The following is a 25,631-nucleotide window of genomic DNA, read 5'->3' on the forward strand; positions in this document are numbered from 1 at the left end:
ACAATTTGTGTGATATTATCCAATCTTTTAAATGGCAACAACTTTTAACTTTTGCTCATAATGTTGTTTCTTCCAATGTAAATAATAAACTCACTCTGGACATCTTGCCTGTCTAGACATTCCCCTTCCTCCTCCCTCAGACTCCAAGCAAATTCACAAAGTCTGAAGGTACCTTGACGCTTGTACGCATTTAACCACCGCACTGCCACACAATTCGTTGTGCCAGTGCAACCCGCTGTGTTCCGATGGATGTCGCGCTTTGTGCCGCTGGACGCTGTGTGATATAAAATCATTATTTTGTAGCGGGATAATAATTTGCTCTCAGAATTTGGTTGATGAAACCACCTCTAATCACTTCTGGAGTCACAGAGGAATTTTCTATAGCTGCGGCTTTTCTCTCTCTCTGTTGTGTGCTTCACAATGTGCATAACGCATTTGGAATCATCTAAAAGGTAATTATTTGTAATATTTATGTTGTAATGGCTAGGTAAAACAGTTGCATGTTCATTCCTTCTTAGGAGCAGTGATGCTGATAACACGTTACTTAGTAACGTGTTACCGCGTCACTAAGTGGTCAGATTAGAGTAAGGCATTATATAGTAATTTAGTAACGTGTTACTCTAATCGGCCTGCTTTTTTAAGTTACGAGTAATCTCACGCGTTAATCTTTCCAAATCAATAATCAGATTAAAGTTACTTCTGAGTCACTGTGCGTTGCTATTATTTTTGTATTGTGGGTCGATCGCAGCTTTAAAACAGGTGTCCCGACGAGATGCAGGAGGAGGTCTGAACTGCCCACTTTTGGCGAGCTTCTGCATAAATAAACTTTATCCATTCTTCTGTTCAAACAGCAAGCCAGGGGCGAATCCATGCGGGAAGGAAGCATGGGCGGGGAGGGAGGGGGAGAGACGCGGCTCCCCACAACAGAGCTAGATTAAAGGTCCACTTTTGAAGACATTTTTTCATACTATTACTAATACTAATACTACTTAATAATTTCAACAACTAAAATGTTTAGAAATAATTTAAATGTTAGAAAAATGTTGAAAAGACTTTAATAGCTACATTTATAAGCAATGTAGGTTAGAAATGGTAAGTGTTACTGTTACAGTGCTGTCAAAATTTAAATATGAGGTCAAGAAAGATGTCTTTATTTTATTTTTTATTAAACAAGTATTTATGTTCATTGAAGTCAAGAAAGGGTGACTATAAAGTGAGTAATGGCAAAATGGGTTATCATTTTCATGTTGAGGTGTCGCAGTGGTGGGGGGGTTCTCGACAGCTGCTGAAAGTAACAAAAAAGTAACATAATCTAACTTAGTTACTTTTAAAATTGAGTCAGTAAAGTAACTAAGTTACTTTTTCAAGGAGTAATCAGTAATTGGATTACTTTTTCAAACGAACTGTGGCAACACTGCTTTTGAGTATCTGTAAAATTATGTTTATTATAGATTTAGCATCTCGTCATAATCTTTCAGATGAGCTGTGTGCTGACGCAGTGACTTGCACTGATGCTCTGTTTTTGAATTGTTTGCGCAATGTTCAGGTGTAGTTCACAAAATTAATGCGTGCCAGAGATTTTGAACATTTCAAAATGTTCTTTGCGCACTTGCACAAAGCCACTCACAGCTTACAATGAGTTTCCAAAGAGTTTACTCTCTGGCACGGCAGACCAGCGGCACGGATCAAATTCATGCAAGTGTCAAGGTGTCTTAAGTCTGAGGTGTTCTCTCTTGGGATGTGCAGTGGCCAAGATCTAGAGTCAAGTAGCAACATTATGCCATGTGGTGCACATGTGCACACCTTGTGATTTCTCAATGCAGCCTTCACTTTATTTGCTCATTGGTTTAAACAGTTTACATTGTGAAGCAGCAAAAGAAACAAAACACAGCAGATCACTAGTCACTGCCATAACTCAAACGCATGCATAGAATTGAGATACGTTAATGATATGCATATGCTGTCATTTTTTTAATGTGTTCATAACACATAAAACACAGGGGACACACATTATGCGACTTGTGGGTCTGCATTTCAGTTGTATCAGTTCATATAGTAGTTTTTCTGTCATTGCATGCGTTACCTGCTATTAACGAGAGTTACGAATGTAACTACGGTTCTATGAATTCTGGATGACCGCCAGAGGGCGGTGCTTTAGCACCTGGATAACTACATGTGCGCAGCACAGAGGTCGAGAATATATACCAACAAAGTCACACCATTGAATGTGACCTGGGTGACGTCACTGGTTGTCTTTATATACCAGACGCACCCAGCGCTCGCTTCTTTTCGGAATGAACTCGCAAGACTCTGAGTGACAAGCAACTCTGGCGGTCATCCGGAATTCATAGAACTGTAGTTACATTCGTAACTCTCGTTCTATTTCATTCCTCCTGACTGCCAGAGGGCAGTGCTTTAGCACCTGGATGACTTAATACCAACAAGGTCACGAAGAGTCACACTCACCTCGCATCAGCAGTGGGGAGTGGAGGCAGACAACACCGCCGAAGTCACCGCAGGAGGAGCGGCCACATTCAGTCTATAATAGCGGGTGAAGGTACAGGACGAAGCCCACGTAGCAGCAGCACAAATATCACTCAAAGGGACACCTCTCAGTGCAGCCCAGGAGGTCGACACCCCTCTGGTGGAATGGCACGTAACCTTAGGAGGCTGAAGACCTCTGGACCTGTATACTTGTAAAATGGCATCCACAACCTAATGCGAGAGTCGCTGCTTTAAGACAGCACAGCCTCTTTTGTGATCACCGTAACACACAAACAGGGCATCCGTTTTCCGGATCCCGGCAGTCGCACTAATGTACTGCTTCAACATTCGGACAGGACACAGGGAACCTGAAACAGATAATCCTGGATCAGAATGCGGGACATACACAGCCAAGGAAACTGGCTGGTTAACATGAAAAGTTGAAATTCTCTTGGGTAAAAAGGATGGATTAGGCCACAGCGTAACCCCAGATCCGTCAGAATTCCATCGCAAACAGTCCCCAGCGACTGATAGGGCATGGAGCTCTCCCACCCGCTTAGCCGAAGACAGTGCAAGTAGAAAGGCAGTCTTCACTGACACCCATTTAAGATCAGCACTTTCAACTGGTTCGAAAGGGGATAAGCTTAAACCTTCCAGAACTAGAGGAAGGTCCCATGAAGGTACGCATGCAAGCCTTGGAGGCCGCAAACGTAGAGCACCTTTCAACAAAAGAAAAAAAAAAAAAATACACACTAAGAGGTGTGAACCCACTGACCGGCCATCAACGTGGACGTGCCGGGCAGAGATTGCAGCAACATAAACCTTCAAGGTAGCGACAGAAAGTCCTTTCTCCAGCAGTTCTTGTAAATATTTGAGGAGAATAGGCACAGGGCAATGCTCCGGGTCTAACTTTTGTTTCTCACACCACCGCGCAAAAAGCTTCCATCTGTTGTCATACAAAGCCCTGGTAGAAGCAGCACGTGAATTAAGGATAGTCTGAACAACAGCCTGGTCACAAGAACTTAACAAGGAGTCTGGCCCCTCAACGGCCACACATACAGTTGAAGGCGTTCTGGGTGAGGGTGCCAAATCCTCCCCTGTAGCTGTGACAACAAATCCTTCCTCTCCGGGAGAGCCCAAGGTTCTCCCTCGAGGAGTTTGTAAATCATGGGAAACCAAATCCTCCCAGGCCAGAATGGAGCAACCAGCAGCACCCTGTGGCTGCTCTGATCTATCCTGTGCAGTGTCAACATCAGCAGCGGGAGAGGAGGGAAGGCATAAAGGAGGCAATCCGGCCACGGGTGAGCCAATGCATCCTGCCCCAGCGGGCTGTCTGGTTCCAAGAGGGAGTACCATCGTGGGCAATGTGTCGAGGTGCTTGAAGCGAAAAGGTCCACTTCCGCTGCACCATAATTCTGCCAGATCATTTGGACCACAATCGAGTTCAGTCTCCACTCTCCCGGTGGTGGTTTCTGTCTGGAGAGTAAATCCGCTGCGCTGTTCTGTACACCGGGCAGATGAACTGCTCTGACACTCTGAAGGCGAGGCAACGCCCATAAGAGAAGCTTCCGAGTTTCTGCCAATGAGTGATTGGACCTGGTGCCCCCCTGATGGTTTATGTGATAGACTGTTGACGTGTTGTCCGACCGGACAAGAACATGTCTTCCTCTCAGGGCTGGGAGGAAATGCTTGAGAGCCAGTCGCACAGCGCGAAGCTCCAGCACGTTTATGTGTTGGAGTCTCTCCTGGGGACTCCAGACACCCCTCACCATCCTGTGATTCCACACGGCCCCCCAACCTTTGAGTGATGCATCTGTAACAACCACCTCTCGGCGAGAAGGAACAGAGCCTAGAGGGACACCCTTGCAGATGAAGTCCACGTTCCCCCAGGGTTTGAGGTGCAGAAGGCACTGGTTGGAGAGTTGTACAAGCCTGTGCTGATGCAGCTTCAAGTTGAGGCCTAGGTTGTTGATCCAAATCTGTAGGGGACGTAAGAACAGAAGTCCCAAAGGTACCACTAGCGACATTGCAGTCAATTTGCCCATCAACCGGAGCAGCAAACCAAAAGGCAGCGTCACAGCCCGTTGAATGTGTGAGACGAGACGAATTACATCGTCCACTCTCTGCGGGGATGGCGATGCAGTCATAGTCAGGGAGTTGATGGCAGTGCCGATGAAGGTCGTTTGTTGACTGGGAACAAGAGAACTCTTTGCAAAGTTCACTGTGAGTCCTAAATGAGAGACATGGTTCAGTAGAAGAGCTGTGTCGTTGTGCGCCTGCTCCTGAGTCGGAGCGCAGACAAGCCAATCGTCTAAGTAGGGTAGGATTCTTAATCCAAGAGCTTGCAGTGGGGCTAGTGCTGCAGCCATACATCTGGTAAATGTACGAGGGGCAAGAGAGAGGCCAAAAGGAAGCACCCTGAACTGGTATGCCTGACCTTCGAAAGCAAAGCGGAGAAACTGCCTGTGATGAGGCGCCACTGGCACATGGAAATAGGCATCTTTTAAGTCGACACTTGTGAACCAGTCTCCTGGTGTGATAGTTTGAAGGACGTCTACTGTGCGGAGCATGTGAAACTGCAGCACTTTGATATAACGATTCAGACGTCGGAGATCGAGGATAGGACGAAAGCCGCCATCCTTCTTTGGAACAAGGAAGTAAATTGAATAGAACCCCCTGAGCTGGTCTGATCTGTGAACTGGCCCCCTTCTCCAGGAGTTCCAAAATCTCCCGTTGTAGGGCAGCAGACTGCACCGAGTTGGAAACAACAGTCATCCTCACCCCATTGAACTTTGGAGGACGACATCCGAACTGAATTCTGTAACCTTCGAACAAGGTTGAAATGACCCATGGGTCTTGAACTTGAGCCTCCCAGTGGCTGAGTTGATTTCGTGAAAAACGGCTGGGGGCCAAACATTGGCAGTCAGACCCGACCACCTCTGCCTCGCATCCCTGAGGACCTCTGGGCGCGATTACTGGAAGCTCTGCGAAACCGTTCAGTTCTCGGGGGTCTGCCCGTAGGCTCACGAAAGGCAGGCTGCTGGGAGAGCTGGCCCTCAACTGCAAAAGCACGTGCAGCTCTGGGAGTCGGCGGAAGCCTGGAAGTAGAGTGAAAAGCTGTAGCACGTCTGACTGGCTGAGGTCTGGAAGACCGGTGTAGGTCAACAAATTGTTGCCGAGATTTACTAGCCTCAACAGCACGCTCTGAAGTTTGTTGGGCCGCAGGTCCAAATACTTGGCCTGGAAGAACCGGCAGCGAACGGAGTGTGCCTCTGCAGGTTTCGGAAAGGGGGGACTGCGCAAGCCACACCTGATGTCTAGTGATGGTAAGGGTTGACATCAGTCTGCCAAGCTCTCTGGACATATAAGCAAAGGTTTGGAGTGAGGCATCACTAAGACTTTGTGTAGCATCATCAACCTCTGCCTCCCTCAAAGACTTTGAGAGGGCAAGGGCTAAATGGGACAGTGAGTTGCCTAGGCGACCGATGCGAGCAGCTATGTCATAGCTTTTGGTGAGGAGGTCATCAGTGACCCTACACTGAGGGCGTGGGCATCTGGCCAAGCAGCATCAGCTGGAGCCACAACCATGGTTGCAATAATGCTGTCAACGGCGGGCATACGGTTCAGACCATACTGCGCTGAATCACACATAGAGCTAAGGGCTCAGCAGTCCTGTGATAGATGGGTCAATGATTTGGGGTCCGCCCAACATCGGTGGAGCTCCTCGATATATGGTTGTGAAACTGGAACGTTGAACTCAGGCTTCTGAGTGACTTTGAAAAAAGGCACTTGAAGCGGTGGTTTCCACAGGGGGATTGTCGACCCCAAGCCTGGATAAAGCCAACTGAACAGCTTGCTTGACAAAGGATAGTCCAGGTTCGGTTTGCGGCATGGACTCTGCCTCGGAGGTATGAGAGCCCACTAATGAATGGCTTGGAGAAAGACTCCTCTCATCCTCATCCTCCACACAGTTTATATCACTTGTCATGTACAAGGAATCAGTTGCAGCAATAGACACGACATCGTCCTCCTGCTGAGTAACTACATTGGTCTGATCAGCCACATTAGGGACAGCAGGAACTGTCACTGCATCCTTAGGCTGTAGATTCAGAAGCAAGGACTTAATCTGAGCAAACTCAGAAGTCAACGTTTCGACCTTTTCCGCCAAAGCATGGTCATGAGTAACCTTCTTAGCAGAAGGGGCTCCTGCATGTGGGCGTTTACGGCGCTTTGGGGCCTTCCTGGGGCTGGAGGCCAAAGTCGCACTAGACATTCCACTTTCCAATGCCGCAAGTCTAGCAGATCTCTCTGCCAGTGGCATGCTGGCACAACTAAGGCAGGCATCGCCAGTCAGGGCTTCCCTCAGGTGTCCGATCCCAAGACAGGAGGGGCAAAACATATGTCCATCATCTGGGCTCAAGGGAGCCAAACAGGTACTACAGCCATGCAACAAAGGCCCTGTCAACATTGTGGACTGCGTGCAGATGGCTAACGCAAGCCCTGATGGTTACAAATGGAAAGACAAAGCGTGAATCACACACAGTGTAAATAGTAACACGAGGCACGGAGCGTGAAGCACTCACAGCCGTCGACTTGACACGAGGCATGGAGCGTGACGCACTCACAGCCGCAGACTCGACACGAGGCACGGAGCGTGAAGCACTCACAGCCGCAGACTCGGCACGAGGCACGGAGCTTGAAACACTCACAGTGTAAAAGCTAATACAAGGCCCGGAGCGTGAAACACTCACAGCCACAGTAATAACACGATGCACACAGCTGAAAAAACTCACAGCCCAAGTGCTAAGTCACTTAGAGCAACGACGACAACACTAGCTGCTAGCGGAGCTGTTAAACTTAGCAAATGGCGGCAGTGCAGACAAAGTACTTCAAGGAGTGGAAAACACTCACGGCAAGCCCAACACAGTACACTATACTGGTTCTGATACACACACTACCACGTAGTTAACGGGGTTAGCGACACAACTAAACAAATAGCCAGCTTTCATCGAAACAACACAGCTAATGTGCACAGAGGAAAATATCCAGCAGGGCAGCGGCAAGGCGCGCACCCGGCGTTTAGGAAGGTGTACTCACGACAGGCGTCAAAGAATACAAAAAACGGTGAAGCCGTGTCTCACAGCCTCTGGAGGACGTGTGCAGTGCACGTAGCTCCAGCCGAAGGTGGGTTGCGAGGCTACAAGCGAGAGCGGCAATCGCAGCTAAATGCGTTCTCAACCTCTAAGAATGCGAGAATGTAGAAAAGAAGCGAGCGCTGGGTGCGTCTGGTATATAAAGACAACCAGTGACGTCACCCAGGTCACATTCAATGGTGTGACTTTGTTGGTATATATTCTCGACCTCTGTGCTGCATCCAAGTGCTAAAGCACCGCCCTCTGGCGGTCAGGAGGAATGAAATAGAACTAGTGCACATGTAAGCTGCAGATGCACCTATAGTGTGAGCTCTGTGCACAAGCATGTATCAGTCTTAAATGTGAACCAAGATGACATGTTCTCCTTCCCTCATGATTATAACAGAGCCGCACATGCTGCAGCGCTCATTTCCACCAGCAGTGAATGCAAAAGGAAGCCATAATGTAAAGTTTGGCCTCCTGCCATCAAATAACTTCAGCAAAGTAAATGTGGGGGGGGGGGGGGGGGCAGCAAACATTTAACCAGACTGTTGGGATTTCAGGACTGACAAATGGAGTTTGGACTCATCTTTTTTGTTGAATTGTGACAAAGCTGCTGCTGTAATACAGAGAGGAGGACACAGAGTGAAATAGCATTGGATCTGAGTTGTAACTCCTCGGAGAGACCTTGTTTCTCACTGTCTTACACTGTAAATACACAGCTACGCCTCTTTCGGTGCAGCGTGCCAAGCCACAGGAATTCCCTCTCCCTCTTTCTATTCCAGTCTCTCTTTCTCTCTCAATCCCGCCTTCAAAGATAGACCAATGAAAAACACAGGCATGAGGACTACTGAACCAGCAAGAATGCCCCCCCCCCTTCTTTACTGTAGGACATTCCTGAAGACTGCCTACTACTCCCTTAATTTTTTTTTTTCTTCTTTCAGGTACCTTTCTTGTGTAGAGCTGGATTTTTCTTCCCACCCTCACAGGTTGTGTTCTGAATGGGTTAGATTACATTGGTGCTAATATATATATATATATATATATATATATATATTATCCCTGAAGTGTGATGATAAAGGGAAAGAGGGATTTGTATGTGTATTTGGTTAAAAAAAAAAAAAAGAAAGTCTGACTCTTTTCCGCCCTGTTCTCTTTGCTTGTCTGTTCAGTCCTACATACAGGGATTTTGTTGAACACTGACTGGCATTGTTGGAGACACCTGGGCCAATCCTGCTTTGATTTCATAATCCATGTCTCATGCTCCAGATTAAGCCCCCATGTAAAAGACACCTCTGGCTTTTTACTTAATTCACAGCTAAGAATAGACCTCCGCCTGCTAGCTAACACTGTACACAGTACTAATGTGGAGCCGCTCCGGCCTGTAGGGGCATGCTTGCCCCGCTTTGTCTTTTTGTGTGTGCATGTCTTTCTGTTGGCTTGTCTTTGTGCACATCTGTCGCTGTAGAAACGGACGTATGTCATACATTTTGAGCATGTGGATGAGTTGTGACGGTGCATGATTGTCTGGGCGTCTTCACTCGGAAAACGCATGGGTCTGTGTGAAGCCAGGGCAAAGCGATGTTTTGAAATCAACACACACTATGGGTGAGTGGCGTAAGAATAGATTGTGGCGAGAGCCTTAAGGCTAAAATCCTGTTTTATGACTTCATTACACATAACATTTATATTTCTGTGGCGCACTGTTTTTCATTAGCATTGAAGGGCTGATTTTCAGATGTGTTTAAGCCTTCAGTCTGAGCTGCTCACTGAGTTTAACTTCACGCTAATGAACGGTGGAGCCAGGCCCACATTGAGCGAGGGAAGGTGAGAGATTTATAAGGGAATTCTCTGCCGACCTCCCTACTCTCCACTCCTTGAGCCTCACCCCTCTCCAATGGTGCTGCCTGTATTCAGCATTCACCATCTCATTAAAACAACAAAAAAATATCATTTCATGGTGCTAGTACAGGAGCCGAGTTCCATATTGAAATGTTAATTTGATGAGATGCTGCTGCTTTCTGTATGTTCATCAGGGTTTACTGCGTAATTCAGGGGGCCAGTCAGGGCAACGAAGGTAGTGTAAGCTGCTTGTGTATCCTTCCCTCATCACGGCCTCTCTGGTAGTTAGCCTTGGCTCAGTAGAAAGACAAGAGGCTTCAGTCTGCTGCCACTACAACACTCAGCAGGGCTTCTCTGCCTGCCTGAATGCAGCTGCTGTGTCATTGTGATGAGCACAGGACCCGCTCTGTTCCACTCAGTGATGAGCAAAAGCCACCATGTTGCACTCGGTCATGGACAGACGCACACTCACACATGCCAAACTTGGAGGACAGGCCCTTTTCCATTGCAGCGCTATCAGTGCATTACTGTCATTCCTCTCTCACAATGCAAACGTCAACACTACCCACTATTCTCTGTGGGTATCGTTACATCCATTATCTGGATAATTCTTCTTACCGTCTTCTTAATTGTCTGACGCCACACTTTACTTTGCAAGTGTGGGCAGGCTAAACCTCGTTAGATGATAATTAAGATTGTTGTCCTGAAGTGCTTCCACTAGTTTTGTTGCTATATGGAAAGGTCAGTGTTTCAGCTGCACTGAAATTCTTTGTTAGTTGTCCCACATGTATTTGTGTTCGTGAGCAGATGTGGCTGACATCGGCAATAGTGTGACCTTTACTGATGGGAATGTGTGTGTTGACTCCAGACCCCTTTCACATTTAGCTCAAACCCCTTAGTGAGTATGGTGGGTGTTCAGTAACAAACCATCCACCAGACAACTAGAAGGGTATGTGTTAAAGCGCATAAGGCCAAATGCCACATCTCACAATCACTACATTAGAGGTGCAAAAGAAAATTAAACTTAAAAACCACAATATTTTACATATACCCAGCTGTGTATCGTAAAAAAAGAACTGAGGTGTGTAACATTGTCTATGATGACATTTTCTTGTTCAGTGTGTTTGTTTTTATTGTGATTATGCAAAAATACAACACACAAACTTCGGCCAGAATTTTCAGGATGTGGAAACTAGATCCTCAAGCCAGTTGTTAAAATATTTCAAGCAATATTTAATTATTTTAGTTAATGAATATGGCTACAGGTCCAGAACCTGTATCCCAACTAGCATTTCTGCACATGACCGGCGGTAGTACTGATTGTATGTCGCTCCGATACTGAGCGACTACAGCAGAACTCTGTATCATTATTATTATTATTATTATTATTATTCCTAACATCATCCAGTGCCTCAAGTTTTAAAGACGTTACAGATTAGCGTTAAAAGAGCAGAGCCAAAATTGACACTGCTAAGCAAGATGTACTTAAGTCTGATTACGGGAGAAAATGTTTGAGGTGGGAATCATTTTTCACAAAGAACAGGGTTTATTCATCAGATTCATTATTTGCAATATAATTTTACTTACCTTTGATGAAATGTGCAAAACACAGTGATAATCTGAACGTAACCACCAAAATTTCTTCTCCCCCCCATAAAGGCTCTGTTGCATCTCTGGTAATTGTGCAAGCCCTGCCATGCATTAATATTACTGGGGTCTGCTGTAGCCACTCAGTGTATTGGAGTGCCACACACAGTACTACCTACTACCATCTTTGAAAAAGGTTTTCTTTTTTGTGATCTTAGTAAAATGTATTTTAACAATTATCTGTATTTAAAGTTTTTTTATGACATTTCTCAGTAATTGTACTATGTCAAAATCAACCAACCATGGGTGAATACACAAAATTGTTAGTAGAGATAACGAAGAGAAAACAAAGCACCCTTGTACTCCACGTACTGAGCATGTCTTTACATGTAAGACACACACAAACACAGGTTTTAAATTCTTCTACTGAATTACACAGGTTAACCATATAGGCAGATGTTACTTCCTGCACCCTTTATTCCACTGGAGTGCTGACATGCACTCCCACTTACACAATGAAGAACAGAGATGACACTGTGTTTATTAGTGAGTGCACCTGAATAGGTGCATGTTTTGGAGTGAATAAGCTGATGTAGATGAATGTGTTTCAGGTGACGTTGTATAATACAGACCAAGAAGGAAGCGACAGTCCCAGAAGCAGCCTTAACAACAGTCTGTCTGATCAGAGTCTGGCTTCCGTCAATCTCAACAGCGTGGGCAGCGTGCACAGCTATACACCGGTAGGATCAAGGACCATTCTTCACTGGGTCAAACTGCTACAATGATGGGTTCTTCAGCGGCTTATTTATTTTATTCTGCACTCAGGCAGTTGTTTAAAGGATAAATTGAAACCAGAACCGTTGCATTTATCTGCCTGTTGATCAAATAATCGTCTCAACTGTGTTGTGCATGAAGGCAACATAGATGCTGATTGTAAGGTCTGATTATGCAGCGCATGAATTCAGCATATTTCAATAACATAGTGTTTACAAATGTGTTGTACCAAACAGCTTTCTCTTTTTCTGGGTGGTAAGCATTATGTCCAAATTATGAATTGTCTATTTTCACACTTTTCTCGATAAATGAATGAAAAGACATACTTGCCAAGTGCCTTGTATCCCAGATTTCATTGGATCAGAAAGCACCTGGAGTCTGTGTTTTGAGAAAGCAGCTGTAGGGTTCAGAGTGGACATGTATAAGAGTACAACATCAGGAAAGGGGTTAAGGGAAACAGAAAGATGTGCACGCTTCTGGAAACCAGACAAAGAGAAGTGCATTCTCTGATGTCCTCCCACCAGAGATGCCCCCTCTTTGGTGTGGTCCTCCTGCATCCTAGAGCGCTTCAGGCGCTGGGCATCGATCAGCTCACTCTGATGGTTTGTGCTTTCTCTCGCTCACACACAGCCGAAGCAGCACTTCACAGTAAACACGCTGGCTTTATTATCACCTTTTCACTCTGCCAGTCCAAACTATGGACCATGCTCAACATCAGCCTGCCCACATCTTGGACTAAGAACATGTCAAAGTGAAAATTGGTCATGGCCTTTTTTGTAATGCTAGCCCACAATGGTCACAAAGTTAAGTCCTGGTTTGTCGAATAGCGATGGTTTATTCACTGCCCTCACCGTGATGAATCGTGCAGTCAAATTCGTTGCTAGTGAAAATGCTGCAGTTTGACCTCTAGGGGCCGTGCAAAACACTGACTGGCCATACAAATACAGTGGCATGCAAAAGTAATCACCCCCTTGGTATTTCACGCATTTTAATTTGTTTTATGACATTTCAAGTACAAAAAGTAAATCAGGCTTGTCAGTATAAAAGTGTCTAAAATTATCTTCCTTAAACTCAAACTGAAAGTAAATCTCTACAGCTTGATATAAATTAATGAAAAATATAAAAGCAAGATGATGGGTTGTATAAGTAATCAAATCCCTTTGGTATAATACCTATAAATAATCGGCTTAATTGCCAGTTTTCTTCAAACAAGTCAGGGGATGGATACATGAACATTTCCAAGTCACTGAATATGTCTTGAACTTTATTTACATCAGTTATGAAGAAATACAAACAGTATGGCACTCTATGGTAAATCTGTGTGGAGTAGACAGTTCTCAAAAACTGACTGTGCAAGAAGAGTGAGGAAAGCCACCAAGACACCTAGACAACCCAGAAGAAGTTACAGGCTTCTGTGACCGTGATTGAAGAAATTGTGCATAGTGCATGTTTTGCATTTTGTATCCCCAGTTATACAGCTTCATGATGAAGTGGTACAGATAAGCGTTTTATTACATCTGAGATGCAAGCCCAGATTTAATGTTTTGGTGAACGAAAACCCATACCGTTTGTATTTCTTCATAACTTTGCGTGAAATGTGTGAAATACCAAAGAGGCTAAATACTTTTGCAAACCACTGTAGATGAACAAAACAGCTGCTTATTTGTGCGAGGTATTGCTATTGACTTTGCTTTAAATACATTTTGCTCCGCCACCTGAGTATTGGTTTTGTGTCTGTGTGAGTTGCTTTCTTAATGTTCTGCAAGCTGAGATGCTAAGCACCGACATAGATTGTTAATGTATGTGTAATTGTTTTTTTCCATGTTGGGTGATTGACACCTCTAGGCAGACACAGACATGGCCAATAATGTTAACTTTTTGAAGAATTGTTCCTTATTTGACTTGCATGTTTGTCACTTAAATTCATATATAAACCTGCACTGTACACATGGCCTACTGTTCTGAATGCTGTTATTTTGTGCAGTCACCATATTAGTGTATGCTATATCATTCTCCAAATAATAATGTACACTGCTTATAGCATACTTTTCCTAGTCAGTCCCTTCAGCTGTTCCCTTGTTTTTCACTTGGGGTCACCACAGCGGATCCGAGGTGGAGCTGCAGCATGTTGAGCTGGCAAGTTTTACACTAGATGCCCTTCCTGACACATCTCCACATTACATGGAGAAATGTGGCAGGGGTGGGGCTTGAACCGGGAACCTTCTGCACCGAAACAAAGCATACTAACCACTTGGCCACCACCCTTATTAAAGTATACTTTTCCTAGGCTTAGGAAAAGCCTAATAAGCGTGTACCTTCTAAAATGTAGCAAGGGAATAGTTATACGAGTCCATCTCCTTCAGGTTGTTAATGCAATAATTCAGAAAGAGTAAATGTTGCAATCTTGTAATTCATCACATTTAAAGAGCATATAATGTATACAAACACTTTCACTGATTTGGTGAATTTGATGCTCAAGATTAATCAAAACCACTTTATTTTGCCTTTGTAATATCTTAGAAAACAGTCTGCCACCTGTTGGGTGGTTAGAGAATTGTGGATTGATGGATTAGGAGCTGGTGTGAGTGTCAGTGAGAGAGGCTGACTGTTTTTTCACAGAAATGTACTAAATCAGAGAAGGAAACACCTACTTTTTGATTGTTTCTTTTTGAAGTACTATGGTAATTCCATCACACAGGGTTTTGTATGAATTTGGTTATGATAGGGCAGAAGGAGATGGTTGAGCATAGCCAGAGTGAATTAGGTCCATGAGGCAGCAAGCTTTTCCACATAGAAATTTGCTGTATCAGTACATCTAAAAACTGAAATAACAAGGTAATAGTGCACCGCAGTCTCATTTGAACCCTGCATGATATCATGGGAATTTACCACTTACGGGGACCTCCACTCCGTTGCGCAATATATACACAGCATAACTTCACACGGATAAATGGTGTACTGTTTTGTTTTTGGCTGCAATCACAGAAGCAGTCGCGAAAAGTATTTTACACAGGCAAATGGGAGACATGTCAGTGAGTGGTAGCCTACACAGCTAACCAGACTAGCTCTGTATTCTCGCCTGCAAAACCGCCTCTACGTTTGTGCGCCGCATCATAAACAAACCAAAACACGTCCACTTTCCCACCGCATCGTCCTTTTTTCCTTGTTTTCACTTTATTTGCATGTAATTTGCCCAAAAACCCATTGAAAATATCATGGTTGGTCTCTGGAAGTGGAGAAATTACGTCATATGTATCATATTTACCCCTTTAACGCCCGCCCTCAGACGAGCCTGCGGTGCTCAGTACCTCCACACAGCCCTTGGTGAATAATTTTATATGAATTTAGTTGCAATTTAAAAGAGAGAGAAATTGTTGTAGATGGTCAGGCAAAATACACACTGTACTTTTGTACTTTAGAAATTCCATGCAGGATAAAGGACTGATTGACAGTTTGTTGTAACTCGAAAGACCCACTCATTTCAATCAAAATCCAACTACTTTTAATTTTTCGGAAATGTTTCTCTTGTACTTGCTTTTTATATGTCACTGTTTTTACCCCAGTGATAGTTTCAGCTTTTCAACATTAGTTGGACACTAAACATTTTAATTTGCAGCAATATTTTGTGCTAGATGCCAATTATTGTGGAAAGGTTCATTTGTATTTCAAAAGGCATTACCCACAGACAGTAAGTTTGACACTTAATGGGATCATTATGATGGTGGTAGGATTCCGACTACTTTTCTTTCCTCAATAACAAGAATCCATAAGCAACACTTGACCATGGTTTTCTATGAAATTCTAAATTTAAATAGTTTTCACTGGATAACACATTTTGTAAAGCGTTGATTTTAATGTCCTTTCTCCATAGGTGTCTAGTCACCAAGAACCTGTGTCTCAGTCTATGAGTCTCCAGCAGCCTCCCCAATCCCAGTATAACATGCCGGAGAGGGACAAGCAGCTCTTGTTCTCGGACTTTGAAGATCTCAGTGCCTCCTTCCGTAGCCTTTACAAATCTGTTTTTGAGCAGTCCTTCAGCCAACAAGGTGAGTGGCCTCATGGGAGTATCAAGTGTCTCTTTAATAGAGTCTAAGCTTCACTTATCAGGAGAGCTTCTCTGAATGATTTACCTAATATGGACTTGCTCTTAACAACCAGGACCATAGCAAGTATTTAGGCAGTAATTAAGTTTACCAAGATGTGAGCAGGTTATTACACTAACTGGTGAGTCTGTAGTGTATATCTAGTTGTTTACATACTGTTTTTGTGAGCATTTGCCTGCGCTGGGTGGAAGAGACCTCATTTTATATTCCAAAGCAGAGTCTCATGTCTTAAATATTTCAGTAGGCAGTGTTAAGAGAGGTTACTGCATTTATTATATGCTTAATTCAGTGTGTATGTATATACACAATCCTTGTTGTGTTATAGTTTTAAAAATACATTGAGATTCACATTTAAGTCTTGCCATGTCTGGAAGGTTTTGTTTGTTATGGAGGATCTGTACCATCAGCGCAGTGAAAGACATCACAGATGCCTTAAATCCTCAGTAAATCAGTTGGATTTCATTCATTAATTTCTCATAATGATGGAGAATTTGTGTGTTACAATGCCTAGTTGTAGAGAGAGCACAGATTTCCAAAAGCTTTAGAGTTTCCGTTGAATAAAATGCTTTTTTTTTCTTTTTTCTTTTCTTTTGCTTGTAATCTGATTGACTGATAAACAAAGAGCACTTGACAAGTGTTAAGAGCAAAGTAGACTAAGCTTTCTGTGTATAACCTACTTTCCCAAATCAAATGCATTTCATGCTAATATTTTCAAAGAGTTCATCTCCTTTAATCTATCATCTATGTTTCATTAGTTGAAAGTTGTTACCTTTTTTTCCCTGTGCATAAAAGCGAAATCTCTTAGCCAGACAAGCTCTAGCAATTAAAAGGCGTAAATAATCGTGCTGGAGGATTTCACACTCTGCCGCTGTAGACAGTGAGCTAATTCACTGGCTTTGATAATAGGTAATGAGCTCGCATTATTATTCCGGTGCCTCGTTAATTGCTTTCTGTATTTCCCTGGTTGGACAATGGGCTTTCTGTGCTGATAAGAGATGTACCTTTGTCACCCCTGCAGTGAGTGTTACGTGCCGATTGTGGAGGTGCAGGGCCAGAGTCGGCTCTAAAAGCACTCCAGTGAAATGGGTTTACAGTGCCGAAGCTGTGAAGGACAGGGCCTCTTAAGACCACTCCCTGTTACTCTGATGATTGTACTTCAGTGTGCACATGTTCAGACATCAGTCATTTCTATGTAGCAGTACAATGAGTTTGTCACAGACGATCCAGAGCAGTGGAGCTGGAGAGGAGAGGCAGTGGCGGTTTGAGCATGTGAACCTCAGAGGCCACTGATGCTGACTCATTCCCTGATACAACAAGCAGCGGGAAGGCCTTAAATGTAGAACTGCTTTAACAAAGGAGGCCCAGATCCTGTTACTGTAAGACAGTAAAGATACATGTCCTAAGTAGTTGTTTTACCCCTTGAAGACCTACTTTTTCTTTGTGTATGTTGTACTTTCATCTGTTTTGAAACCATCTGACTGTCAGCTGTGCTAGATCATTACAAGACACTCATTGCCAGTTTTGTGTGTGTGTGTTGCTTTCATTCCCCTAGGTCTAATGGGCATACCGTCAGATTCCTCCCAGCAGACACACACCTCCTGCTCCTATCAGCACTCCCCCAGTGGCACCATTAGCACTCAGAACAACCTGTCAAACAACCAGCCCAACAACCACCCCAACAGCCACTCTGGCAACGGTGGCCAGGTGCCATTGTCCCATCCTGTCCAAGCCCACCCTGGCCACAGTTCACCGCATGCACAGCACCTCCAGCAACACGGTGGTCCCCACAACCAACACAGCCAGCATGCTCACCATAGCCAACACAGCCAACATCAACAGCACTCCCAACACCCCCAGCATGCTGTGCACTCCCAGCATGGGCAGCATCCATCGCAGCACCAATCCCATGGCCAGCACCCACAGCAACACACACCGCATCCCTCCCAACACACGCAGCACAGCCAGCACCCCTCTCAGCACGGGCAGCAGCATCAGAGCCTCTCCCATCAGCCCCATCCTACCCAGCAACAAATGGCGTGCAACACAGGTACGACCTCTCTGTCATCATCTTCCTCTGAACCAGCCTTGTTGTGTTGTTGCGTCTTTATGCTGTTTTTCAGGCACGCAAGCAAGGAGGAGGAAGACACTTTTTTCATCACAGCTGAAATAAATGCAGTATTTGCCCTCAATTTACAGGCGTAACGCAAAGAGACATGATTTAGGATGCTGATCAGTTTATCATCATGTGGTTTATTTATCTGTGCTGGAGTGAGAACAAAGCAGTGCTGCAGCAACTGTTGCAGATTCAACTGGCTCCTCCCAGTGGCTGTAATATAGTACTGACAAAACCAAAATCTGGATCCAAATTATTATTATCCATTTTTAATTTGGTGTTTCTTTTTAGTCATTTAGTTGCACAAGATGATTGTTTACACAGCTATAAAATGATGAATACAAACCATTTGCCTTGTTCACAGCAAATATTATGTGAAATTGCCGGTTCCATTGCATATGTCCACATGATGCAAACATGAAACCACAATGACCGGCATCAGTTTGTCTTCTCTTGTGATGACCCTGCGAATATGTGTGTTTGCAGGTTTACTCTCAGATTGGTACCCAAATCTGGATGCACTGAAAGAGAGCTGTCGTATTGCTAGCAGCTATAACTGGGCGGATGTCGACCTTTCACCTTTCCAAGGTGCAGTTTCGACACGATAATTGAATTTAATTGTGCCTTTAAGTCTTACCGGAATATTGGAACTGAGGAAATTTATTTGAGAATAAGGTTCTCAGAGTTGCAGCTTGCTGCTCGGATTGCCCGTTTATTCCTGTATGATCAGAACAATGCACATTTATAGCTTGAAGGTGATAATATTGTGCTGCCCCAGCTTATGATTGAAAACTGAAGTGTTGACACTGTAGAGTTGATTATGAGTTTAATTAAACTGAGCTCTTCAATTAAATAACACTGCCTTCAAGTTTAATTACCAAAACATTGAGCTCAGCAGGTCAGTTTATCCAATTACATCCCAGGATTGCAAGGTAGGATGTTTTTAAATATCAGCCACTGAAGGTTACTGACATAATGAGTATGCAGTATATTGCAACAATAGTTTTTAGCTTCGTGTTGGTAAATTAGTTTCTCATTTATGAAATTAAAATTTTATGAAGGCCGGTGCACTTTGAAACATTCCACTGCCACCAAAGGTTTTTTTGTTGAAACAATCGCTGTTGGAAGTAAACCTCTCGGTTGTTGTGTTTAAATGTGTACGTATGTGTTTTTGTGTTACCAAGGATTGAGAGAGAGTATGAGACAAGCGGAGCTGAATAACTGGTCCCTGGAGCCCACCCAGATTGCAGACCTCTGCTCATCCATAAACCAGTTTTTTGCCCGCACTGGAGTAATCCAGCCACAAGGGGCAGTGCAGCCTTCTGTTTGCCATGGCACAATGCACCCTAGCAAGTCCAGCCAGCACCTCAACACAGGTTAGTGACCCACACTTTAATCAAGAGGCAGTTATTTGCAACTATTTTTGAATTATATAAAGCCCCATTTCAACCAAGCGGTCCAGGTCGGTATGGCACGGTACGGAATGATATTTTGTGCATTTCCACATCCAGATTTAGGGACAGGTAACAAAAAATAACCGACCAACCACTTTTTTGCTACCCTTCACCTGGGGTACCACCGTAATGGACTGGTACAAAAGGGAGGTGCTAACCCACTGCTGTCTGTTGATTGGCTCAGCAAAGCTAAAGCTCTACAGTGCTCACGCAAGATTAATTCACTGAAGATGTTAAGCTAATGCTATGTAGTCCACAGGGTGGCTGTTAAAGTTGTTGAATGCCTAGCTGGCCTCTGCGCGATGAGTTTGTTAATTCTGGGATATTTCAGAATTGTCAAGTTTGTTTGCTGGGAAACTGGGAAATATCCAATGCCACACTCTGATGTTGTATGTGATGTGATCTTTACGTGGACCTTACATGTGTACATTTTTAGGATAACTTGAGATTGTTGATTGCAAATGCAAATCTTCTCAAGAGAACTGAAATTGTTACACAGTCGGTTTTCATATGATTCACATACTCAGACCTGCCAACCTGCATTTTACCACAAGTAAACAAGTGTACCAGGCACACATTTTCACATCAAAGTGCGCAAAAATGTGCAAGTAAATTACTGACCGGTTGTACTGCATTTAAGTCTAAGTATGCAAGAATTAATGGTCTCCCAAAAAGCCCCCTCCCTAAAAAAAAAAAAAAAAAAAAAAAAAGTTTGTTCAATCACAGTGCTATATTTTATCCCCTGCCTTCTCCTTCAGCGTAAAACCCATTCAGAGGCAGCGATTGTTAGTATTGTCCCTCTCACACAGACTGCATGTGCGTGGCATTTAGAGGCACGTGTAGCACTCGCCACCCAACTCACCACTTTCCCACACAAATACGTCACTACTTGCCACACAATGCCACAAGGTTGCCTGCACTCGCCAGGGTGTGGTGAGTCAATTTCATTTGTCACACGGGTCTCCCCTTTACACGCCACAAACTCTTCATGCACACGCCGCACAATGTGACAGGCTGGGAAGCACCAGGCTGTTCAGAAACTCCAAATCCATGACAAAAAAGAAAATGAAGACAAAGTTGATAAAACACTGCCAGGCAGTAGTGCACAACGTGCTACATCAAGCACCACTGAATGCCGTACACATGCATGGCAGTCACCTGTACTGGCAGCGAGTACTGTCGTGTTTATGCTGCCAGTGGTTGCCACAAACCGATCACACATGCGTGCCTTCTGTGAGAGAGCAGCTTATGGCAGTCCCACCTGAAAATAAGTGAGTGCTCGCACCTCGGAAACTGCTCGAATGTTACTGAGAGAGATGGTGGACATGTTTTCACGTCTCCAAACTTCCCAAAAATGTATTTTACACTGTGTGCAGTACTAATATTGACATCAGTAATAAAGGAGAAGCAAGTAATAACTTGAACCTAGAATGATAAACAAATAATGAATGTTTGAGTGCAATTCCGCCTTGTTCAATGGAACATTTCCGTTGCATGAATTAAAAAAATTCATTATTTGTTTTATATAATGCCTAACAACCCTGACGATGTAGTCTGTACTTGATGCCGTGTATTGGCTTCTTCGTGTACAGACTGCTGTCTGCTGTTCTCGGGGGGGGGGGGGGGTTTGTGTGTTACAAGAATGAGCACCATTAATACAACCCCTGGCAAAAATTATGGAATCACCTGCCTCAGAGGATGTACATTCAGTTGTTTAATTTTGTAGAAAAAAAAGCAGATCACAGACATGACACAAAACTAAAGTCATTTCAAATGGCAACTTTCTAGCTTTAAGAAACACTATAAGAAATCAGGAAAAAAAATTGTGGCAGTCAGTAACGGTTACTTTTTTAGACCAAGCAGAGGGAAAAAATATGGAATCACTCAATTGAGGAAAAAATTATGGAATCATGAAAAACAAAAGAACTCTCCAACACATCACTAGTATTTTGTTGTACCACCTCTGGCTTTTATAACAGCTTGCATTCTCTGAGGCATGGACTTAATGAGTGACAAACAATACTCTTCATCAATCTGGCTCCAACTTTCTCTCATTGCTGTTGCCAGATCAGCTTTGCGGGTTGGAGCCTTGTCATGGACCATTTTTTTCAACTTCCACCAAAGATTTTCAATTGGATTAAGATCCGGACTATTTGCAGGCCATGACATTGACCCTATGTGTCTTTTTGCAAGGAATGTTTTCACAGTTTTTGCTCTGTGGCAAGATGCATTATCATCTTGAAAAATGATTTCATCATCCCCAAACATCTTTTCAATTGATGGGATAAGAAAAGTGTCCAAAATATCAACGTAAACTTGTGCATTTATTGATGATGTAATGACACCCATCTCCCCAGTGCCTTTACCTGACATGCAGCCCCATATCATCAATGACTGTGGAAATTTACATGTTCTCTTCAGGCAGTCATTTTTATAAATCTCATTGAAACGGCACCAAACAAAAGTTCCAGCATCATCACCTTGCCCAGTGCAGATTCGAGATTCATCGCTGAATATGACTTTCATCCAGTCATCCACAGTCCACGATTGCATTTCCTTAGCCCATTGTAACCTTGTTTTTTTCTGTTTAGGTGTTAATGATGGCTTTCGTTTAGCTTTTCTGTATGTAAATCCCATTTCCTTTAGGCGGTTTCTTACAGTTCGGTCACAGACGTTGACTCCAGTTTCCTCCCATTTGTTCCTCATTTGTTTTGTTGTGCATTTTCGATTTTTGAGACATATTGCTTTAAGTTTTCTGTCTTGACGCTTTGATGTCTTCCTTGGTCTACCAGTATGTTTGCCTTTAACAACCTTCCCATGTTGTTTGCATTTGGTCCAGAGTTTAGACACAGCTGACTGTGAACAACCAACATCTTTTGCAACATTGCATGATGATTTACCCTTTTTTAAGAGTTTGATAATCGTCTCCTTTGTTTCAATTGACATCTCTCGTGTTGGAGCCATGATTCATGTCAGTCCACTTGGTGCAACAGCTCTCTAAGGTGTGATCACTCCTTTGTAGATGCAGACTAACGAGCAGATCTGATTTGTTGCAGGTGTTAGTTTTGGGGATGAAAATTTACAGGGTGATTCCATAATTTATTCCTCAGAATTGAGTGCGTCCATATTTTTTTCCCTCTGCTTGGTCTAAAAAAGTAACCGTTACTGACTGCCACAATTTTATTTCCTGATTTTTTTAGTGTTTCTTAAAGCCAGAAAGTTGCCATTTGAAATGACTTTAGTTTTGTGTCATGTCTGTGATCTGCTTTTTTCTACAAAATTAAACAACTGAATAAACATCCTCCGAGACAAGTGATTCCATAATTATTGCCAGGGGTTGTAAAACAAACATGGTGGGGTTTGTTTTTAAGCTCAGTGCCTTCACCGCTAGTGTGAGCATGTGCAGTGGTGGCACCATGCCATGGTACAAAACATAAGGATAAAATTTGCACAGTCAATGGAACCAAATTTGCAAGGTCAATGGAACAAATGATCTATATCACGTGACATACAAACCACCAATCAAGTGACAAGGATCTGTACAAGTGTTATATAATATATAAATAATGAATGTTTATGAGTTCAATGGTACGAATCTTTCATGAGGTGAAAGCTGGAACATACCATTCAACTTTGTGTAGTTTCTCAGTTCAGCCAAAAATCACATCAACATTTCATGTTAGCAGCTCTTCATGCATCCAGACGGCTTACAGGGGAGTGGATTTTGTGTGTGTGTAGCAGCGTCAGTTAACTCAATCAAATCATGTTGCTGTCCCGTGCGCGCGCGCCCCCACGCCACCGGCTCGGTCCAGCTGTACCTCTTCAGTGCAGCAAAAAAAAAGAGTCACGTCAGAAATGAATCCAGGTTTTCTTTCTCTTCCTGCTGACAGGCAGCACAGTGGATTTGTTTTCTCTCTCTGTGTGTGTGTGTGTGTGTGTGTGTGTGTGTGTGTGTGTGTGTGTGTGTGTGTGTGTGTGTGTGTGTGTGTGTGTGTGTGTGTGTGTGTGTGTATCTTACAAGAATTAGCAGTGCCAGTTAGCTCAAATTATGTCTCAGGAGAGTCGTGTGTCCCCCCCCCCCCCCCCCCCCCCCCCCCCCCCCGGTTGGTGCTTGTGCGTGCGTGAACAACAAAAATAAGACTGTATCAGCCAAGGTTCAACCTTGGCTGATGCAATCACACGTGATTCAAATCCATATGGTTTTTGAAAAAAAAAATAAAAAGGTCGGATACTTTTCTAACAGACCTCGTATGTGCTCAGTACAGCGAAAAAAAAAATCACATCAGAAATGAGTCCAGCTTTTGTTCTCTCTTCCTGCTAACAACCTCCAGGCAGCACAGTGGATTGGTTTTGTGTGTGCGTGCGCGTGCACGCACGAGCATGCGTGGGTCCGCGTGCAAGCACGTGTGTTTGCGGCGCGCACGAGTATGCATGCACGAGCATGTGTATGTGCACGTGCATGTGTGCGCGTGTGCACGAGGACATGCGCACGTGTGTATGCGTGATCACATGTGCACGAGGCCGTGCACGTGAGAGTGCAATGGTACCAAACGTATGGAACCAAATTTGCACTCTAAATGGAACCAAGCCGCACTCTAAATGCAATGCAACACAAATGGAATGAATTAATCCCTGTCATGTGACATACAAAGCACCAATCAAATGACAAGAATCCACTCAGCCGTTATATAATATGGCCTACATCTTTAGAGCAACCATACCTATCAAGTTTAACACAAGTGAAATCACTGTGATTGGGAAAATTGTGACCCTCATTGGACCCTATTATACTATAGGGTCCAATGAGGACATTTTTCAGCCCCAACCTGTCCCAGCAGAAGACTGCCCCTCCCTGAGCCTGGTTCTGCTGGAGGTTTCTTCCTGTTAAAAGGGAGTTTTTCCTTCCCACTGTAGCCAAGTGCTTGCTCACAGGGGGTCGTTTTGACCGTTGGGGTTTTACATAATTATTGTATGGCCTTGCCTTACAATATAAAGCGCCTTGGGGCAACTGTTTGTTGTGATTTGGCGCTATATAAAAAAAAAATTGATTGATTGATTGATTGATGTGATATGGATTATTCGTCCCATTTGTGTTGCATTGCATTTACCATGCAAATTTGATTCCATACGTTTTGTACCATTGCACGCTGCGACCACCACCATCCACCATGCGCGCGCACACACACACACACACTAGTGGGGGCACTGTTGAAACAATATCATAGTGGTACATTATTAAGTCTCTAAAATAAATATACATTGTCATTGTGTCAAGCATTTTTCACACATTTCTTTTTGTGGCAGTGCAAACACTCTTGATCCTTGTTGCAGTAGTCCCGGTGAGCTGTAACAGCTTTGGCTGTTAGCTTTACTTTTTATTCTGCTATTTAATGTTTTGGAGGAAAGCCATGACTCCACAGTTTGGCAGTCATGTCAGTAGTGGAGCCAAACACGATATGTTTGTTTTTGGCAGCGAGGTGAGGCTGTAATATTGATGCAGTGAATTCAATGCTGCTTTACACTTTTGTACAACAAAGTACTATTGCAAATTACTACAAAGTAAATGTTCAGGTGCATTGCTTTAATGGTTCCTAAAAAAAAAAAGTTTGATTAATTAAGGTTTAAACTACATTCATTTTTTTCCCTTCTCATCAGAAAATCTCTACATGGACAACAGACAGAGCATGTCCATGATGGGCCCTCCAGGATACCCTCACATGCCTCCTATGAGCACCACAGGACCCACAATGACAGGTATCCTGAAGTCACATTCAATGTGACCAATGATTAAAATGATGAAATACAGCTATTCTGATACATTTTGTGATTTTTATTTCAGCGTGTGCTTCTGCTTGTCTGTGTGTGTGTGTCTGTATGATCGACGTGTATGTGATATTTTGACAAAGACTTCATATATCAAGGTGAAATGTGGTAGACATAGTGACATCACTAGGACGTTGGACTAGGTCTGGGTATTGCTCAGACGTTTTTCGACACCGATACTACTGTTGATACCTTGACTTTGATACCGGTTCCTGAGTGATGCTTTTTTCTGTGCCTTTTTTTTTAATCTATCTGATTTACCAAAAAAATTATAAAGTGAAGCTGTGTATCTGGTGATGCAACAGTCAAAAGATGTGCT

The 25,631-nt window shown here is 43.7% G+C and overlaps 1 protein-coding gene across 2 annotated transcripts in view; it reads left to right on the forward strand.

Moving 5' to 3' along the window:
* foxj3 (forkhead box J3) overlaps window positions 1-25,631 on the forward strand; it is a 384,376-nt gene that overhangs the window by 353,677 nt on the left and 5,068 nt on the right. For both annotated transcript variants that reach the window (XM_034166255.1, XM_034166254.1), the window contains exons 6-11: window positions 11,657-11,785; window positions 15,691-15,865; window positions 17,475-17,969; window positions 18,522-18,623; window positions 19,220-19,411; window positions 25,145-25,243. In XM_034166255.1, the coding sequence (XP_034022146.1) occupies window positions 11,657-11,785; window positions 15,691-15,865; window positions 17,475-17,969; window positions 18,522-18,623; window positions 19,220-19,411; window positions 25,145-25,243 (1,192 nt within the window). The remainder of the gene's footprint in view (window positions 1-11,656; window positions 11,786-15,690; window positions 15,866-17,474; window positions 17,970-18,521; window positions 18,624-19,219; window positions 19,412-25,144; window positions 25,244-25,631) is intronic.

This window comes from Thalassophryne amazonica, chromosome 3 (genome assembly GCF_902500255.1).
Source record: "Thalassophryne amazonica chromosome 3, fThaAma1.1, whole genome shotgun sequence".
In the NCBI taxonomy this organism is placed as follows: Eukaryota; Metazoa; Chordata; class Actinopteri; order Batrachoidiformes; family Batrachoididae; genus Thalassophryne; species Thalassophryne amazonica.